The 5,764-nt window shown below is 35.2% G+C and overlaps 1 protein-coding gene across 1 annotated transcript in view; it reads left to right on the forward strand.

The window, feature by feature from the left end:
* Positions 1-5,764, forward strand: part of LOC107680191 (glutamate receptor ionotropic, delta-2-like) — a 415,350-nt gene that overhangs the window by 390,618 nt on the left and 18,968 nt on the right. The window contains exon 15 of the mRNA XM_016475981.1: positions 3,784-3,950. Coding sequence (XP_016331467.1) covers positions 3,784-3,950 — 167 coding nt within the window. The remainder of the gene's footprint in view (positions 1-3,783; positions 3,951-5,764) is intronic.

Below are 5,764 nucleotides of genomic sequence, written 5' to 3' on the forward strand. Positions count from 1 at the left end.
GACAGAGCTGATTGGCTCTCAGTAATGTTGTCCTGGGAGATGATCACTCAGCAGGAATGTCCTCCTTCATCAAATGAAGCTGGCCTCTCTCCACACTTCCTCGGGTTCTCTAGAGCACGGTTTCTGAAGCTTCTTATGCTTTTGACCTTTTAGAGTTAGAACCTGATAAAGGGGTTTTAAACTAAGAACTAAGATGGAGAATAAAGAAGTTTTTTTCTTCTTCTTTTAGAATAAATGGAAAAATTAAATTTTTATCTTAATGTTTTGAATAGGAACATGACCAGTTATATTTCATCTTGAGCACATAAATCCAACATATTCTGCCCTGCAACTCAAAACCAGTTAAATGAATGCTACAAATGAAAGCATAGGTATGTTTTAATCCATGTTGTGAATTTAATTATGAATATCGCAAAAAAAACGTGAATAAAGCAGCATTTCCATGCCATGTGCTCAGGAAAACAAGATCGTAACTTCCAGGGAAAAACTGTTTTAGACACCACAGATGTTTTATGTTTGAGCAACAAGTCAACTGATCATATGAGTGATTTATTCAGTCACATTACTTTTTTTGATGTGCATCTAGGAATTTCAGTAAATCCATCATCTTTCCATCGTTGTTTATGCACATGTAGTCTTACTGGATAGAAACGTTTTTATGCACATATTGTATCCACATCTTGGTGTTTCTATCTAGCATTTTTAATGTGATCTATTCATATTAAAAATACAGGTATGTGGCTGAAAACTCATTTGGAAAATATCTGAAATTACGCCTACTGCACTTACACCTTAACAAATGTGGGCGAAAGAAGTAAAACTATGCTGCATTTTGGGAAATATGTGTCATGCCTTAGATAATGGTGGAGCAATATCTATATATCATTTTATCATTCACATTTACTGCTGTTCTGGGGAAGATATAATATTTATCAGAGCTGTTCTTTTCAAATTAAATATGTGTCCGCAATAAAGCTGTAGCAGTATTAGTGTGTACTGATTCACTTGGATAACTTCGAATGAACTAGGTTTAGAAAGAAAGAAAGAAAGAAAGAAAAAACAACCTCTGTACCTCATCAAAATATGCAGCTGTGTCCTTTTGGAAGTTATTGATTTCATAAAAGCTTTGATTTGTTTCATACTATAGGGCTTACTTCTCACCAAACATCAGAGGAGTCCTGCTGTTTTTATAGAGTGTTGTCGTTTTCCCAAGCCATTGAAACCATGAGAGCGTTGCGAGAACCACATTTCCAATACAGTTCCATCCAATGTGTTCCTTTAACTTTAACTCAGTGCCCTGTTGTTTGGAGGAAAGGTTGAATATGTATGGGTGAATATGAATCTAATGAGGGCATGTGCTTGATGCCTCCTTTAAAAGCAATGTACTGATTAGGATGCATTGAGCATTGTTTGTTTCAGAGAAAATGACCTGAAATAATTACCTTGGCACAATTAAAAGCACAACCCCTTTGAGTCCTATGGCTGGAGGGATGCAGGACTCCTAGACATGCTTTACTTTCCTGTCTGTAATGTGCTTCGGGTCAGGACGTTTTTCTCTTTCTCTCACCTTTTGTGACACTTGCCCATTATAATGCAGTTGTGGCAATTTTACCAACTGCAATTATGCCACAGGCAATTTTTCCTCTGCTTTCTGAGTGCAATTGAATTAGAATCAATAGAAAAGGCCTCCGGTATAACAGAACAATCTTCATTCAGCTTCTCAATTTAATGTTCTTACATTGTGGTGAGATCTTTTATGATTTTTTTTTTTGTCATTTTCTTGTCTGTGTCTTTGAGAAAACATAAAAGATGAATACATACTCCTACAGAGATGTAGCATACAGAGTACACAATTTTTCGATAATTATGATTTTTTTTTATTGACATTAGCATCAACATCTACATGTTCATTCAGTAAGATATTTAACCAATTTTTTAATAATTATTTTCATTTAATTAAATATCCAATCAATAAAAAATTATCTCTAATATTGCCCAAAAGCTCATACAGTACTGATATATCATACATCATTAAAAAACAAAAACAAAAAAAACAAAGGGATGGGTCATGAATATTAATTAATCCAGCCAGTAACTTAATTGACAATCTTCATGTTCATTCTGTTAGATATTTAAATTATTTTTTTTAATTATTTTTATGGTTTAAAATTCAATACTATTTTCTTCATGTGAATTTAGGCATCACATTATTATTGTTTTTAAAGATAAACTTAAAGCAAATGTTAGATTATGGCAAATTGGGGAAATTATTTTACAATTAAATATCCAATATCAACCAAAACCAAAAAAATTAAAAATATATCTAATATTGGCCAATAGGCGATAAAATACTGAGATGTCATGTATTATTTAAAAGGTGATATCAGTATGGCTCATGAATATTATTTAGGTAATGTAACATACAGCCAGTACCTGATTTGCTGAAAAGGCAAAGGTAAATGGGTGCTAACCATATTAGCACATGCTTTTATTTTGCAGCAAGCAACATTAATTTCTTAATATGTTCATATTAATATTAATATGAATATTACTGAAAATTGTAATAGGCACATTTCTAAAGCTCTGCACTCTAGTTTAAAACAAGCACCCAAGCATATTGAACACTTTTGAAGGGACTCCGAATGAGGGGGAGAGTTATCGGTTGAAGCCTGCAGTGCAGCTTCATATCTGTAAGCAGTGAAGCTGCATCTTCATTCGTTGCAGTGAAATGACTGCTGCTCTTATCAAAATAAGCTCTCGATGTGAGAATATTCTCAGTGTTTTCTGAAGCCAGGAGCCACTCGAAGCCCATTTTAGTGCTTTAGCAGACTGACCTGTAGTTCCACGCTATGTCTGGTAAGCCGTTCGGAGTAAATAAGATGTTTACTCATTTAATAGTGATTTTCCCTGAAGGCAGTCTCTCTGATCTAGCTCTGTCCTGTTGCAGACTGTTTTGAAATGCCTGAAAATGTCATGAGCAGGCTATTAAAATGTTTCTGCCTAAAAAGTCAGACTTGTCTACCACCAAAATATCCACGTACATATTTTACATGAACAGTTTACCTCATTTGAGAATGAGGTCTATAAAATATATCCTTGGATGTTGAACTGCAGATTGACTTGAGTTGAAAAAAGAAAGCTCTCTGGTTTTCATTAAAAGCACATTGATTTTTTTATGCAAGGCTTTCGTAACCTTGAAATGTTCTCTCAGAGGAAAGAGGCCATCTTTCACTTGACTTGTTCAAGGATATCTTTTTTGTCTGTAGTAGAGAATAAGCATAGGCCTTTTTTAGAATTAAATTCTTTCATAGGGATTAAGATAAAAGTCTCTAGCCGTTGAAATGCTAATTTTCACTCAAAGAGGAAATATTGCAGGTATTTAGAGATCTATATTGTAGCAAGGCTATTTTCTGCTAACCTTGTTTTGGTAGAAGTCAGATTTAGAAACAGCGACTCTGCAGACAAAGTCTGAAGATGTAAAAAGTCCTTGTGCATCACTTCTCATCCATACTTAATAAACGATTAATGGTAAAAGAGTAGCAAGAGCCTTCTGGGATGTTATTTAATTCAAGCGTGATTGTTTTTCCGCTGTGCAGCTTTGGACTTGCCACTTTTGCTAATACGTCCAGCACCTGGTCGCATTATTTATGGACAGTTTGTTCCCACCTGATTTGGTTTTGAATTCGTCCTCAGGTGCCCCTCTGTTTTTCTTTGAGCGTGATTTCAATCGCGTCTCTCATAACTCTACTGTCCTTTTGTGTCTTTTTTTTATCATCCTCTTAGGTGAAGTACGGACGTTTTGCATTTGTGTGGGATGCAGCTGTGCTGGAGTATGTGGCCATTAACGACGAGGACTGCTCGCTCTACACCGTGAGCAACAGTGTGGCTGACAGGGGCTACGGCATCGCGATGCAGCATGGCAGTCCCTACAGGGACATCTTCTCTCAGAGGTACACTGTATGATGAGACTTTTATTATCCATATGTACCCAGTCGTCTCTGGGGCCCTGCTGTTATACAAGAAGTGATTTTTCAAAGGAATTTTCCATTTAAATTTGGCATTTAAAGTCTCAAATGGGAGGACGGGAATGGATGTAACACGGGCTGAATTGTAACAGTCATTTTAACCACTTAGAAAGTAGGTGTAGGAAAGAAATCACTACTATACATGAGTTGTAAGTTAAAAATAAATGTACAGTACAAAAAAAACTGATTTTAAATACAGCACTTTAAAAAAAAAAAAAAGAAAAGAACTTTCACCTAATGTAAGGACAAAACTAGAAATATCATGTGTGAGCAGACATGAGTTTGTAGCATTTCTTTTTTCATTTACTTCTATTGGACCTACAAAGACAAAAAATAGGACAGTATGTAGGCCAACATGTTTTATATTTGTTCATTAATATTATTCAACTAGTTTGTTGTTTTAGAATAACATTTTAAAAAAATTTATTTAAAAATTCATTTTTAAACCTTTATGATCTAAAATGCTTAAAATGAAATGGGGTGGAATTGGCAGAAGGTGTTGAATTTTCAGCACATAAAATTAAGTTTGAAGAGCGTATTTTCTGTTAGTGTTAAAATCCACCCAATTTTAAAATAATTTTAATTTGCAACAGACAAATGTGAGAAAATTATGCCAAAGTTTGAGATAAATTGCACATAAAAACTGTTTTTACAGATGTCTATGTAAAAAGTGTTACAACTATCCATGGTCTCCCCTGCTAAAATTCATTAATGATAGGTTTTTAAAAATACTTCCCAGTTGTTGTTTTTTTTTTTGTTGTTGTTTTTTTTCTATGTGCTGAACAGTGTGTTGCCTGAAATCCACTAAAGGTGTACGGTCCTTATTAATGTAAACAGGCTATTGATTGACATGCACATTTAATTTTACCCCCGTCATTGTTGTGGTCTTGGACAGCCATCAACTTTCATTTTAATAGAGCAATTGAAAAAGTTTTCCTGTGGTTTCTGAAACAATGGAAAGGAAATTGCACAGCAGAATTATATGAGAGTGTTTTATAAAAGGCTTTCAAATTTAGCCAGTCAATTGAAAACACAAACTCTTTTACCTCACCTAAGAGCCAGTACTTCTGCGCAGTAAATACAACACCAATGGAAATCAAACTTACCAACAAACGATTCTTAATGGGAGGAACATGTTGTTTCTGCTCCGCTGCTACAATACAGGGAGCTGAATAGAGATCCACGCCATGTTAAATCGCTCACTCTGAGTGAAATTGCTATATTGAAATACCAGTATAGTGACAGACTGAGAAAAATATGATAGCATGGAGTGATGGTCCCATTGTTGGTATAAAAGTCGTTACATTCTCTGCGTTTACTCATGACCGTTTACTCCGTCTGAAGAGAGAACATGCTAGTGCAGTAGCTGAACACAGCTGCCATAGTGCAGTAGCCCACGGAGGGAAGAGAAAGAGAGGAAAACTTGACTAAACACTAGAATGATAATAAGGTACCAAAAAGAATATGCATAGAATCCGTACTGTCGTGAAAGTGCACCATAATCACTTACATTGTCCACTAGGTACAGTTGTTCTCTGTAAAATTCTGTGGATTTTGAAGAGCTTTTACCGTTCCAAACCACAGATCACTATCTTCCATATGTTCCATACGTTATTCCATAATAAGGACATGTGCTTTTGTCAGGATACTGCACAGAAAGCACAGAAGCACCTGAAATCTCATAAAAACTATGATTATGACTAAAATATGATATGACTAAAACTAATGGGGGGGGGGGG

The sequence above is a fragment of the Sinocyclocheilus anshuiensis genome, unplaced genomic scaffold, assembly GCF_001515605.1.
Source record: "Sinocyclocheilus anshuiensis isolate Anshui unplaced genomic scaffold, SAMN03320099.WGS_v1.1 scaffold13, whole genome shotgun sequence".
Taxonomy (NCBI): domain Eukaryota; kingdom Metazoa; phylum Chordata; class Actinopteri; order Cypriniformes; family Cyprinidae; genus Sinocyclocheilus; species Sinocyclocheilus anshuiensis.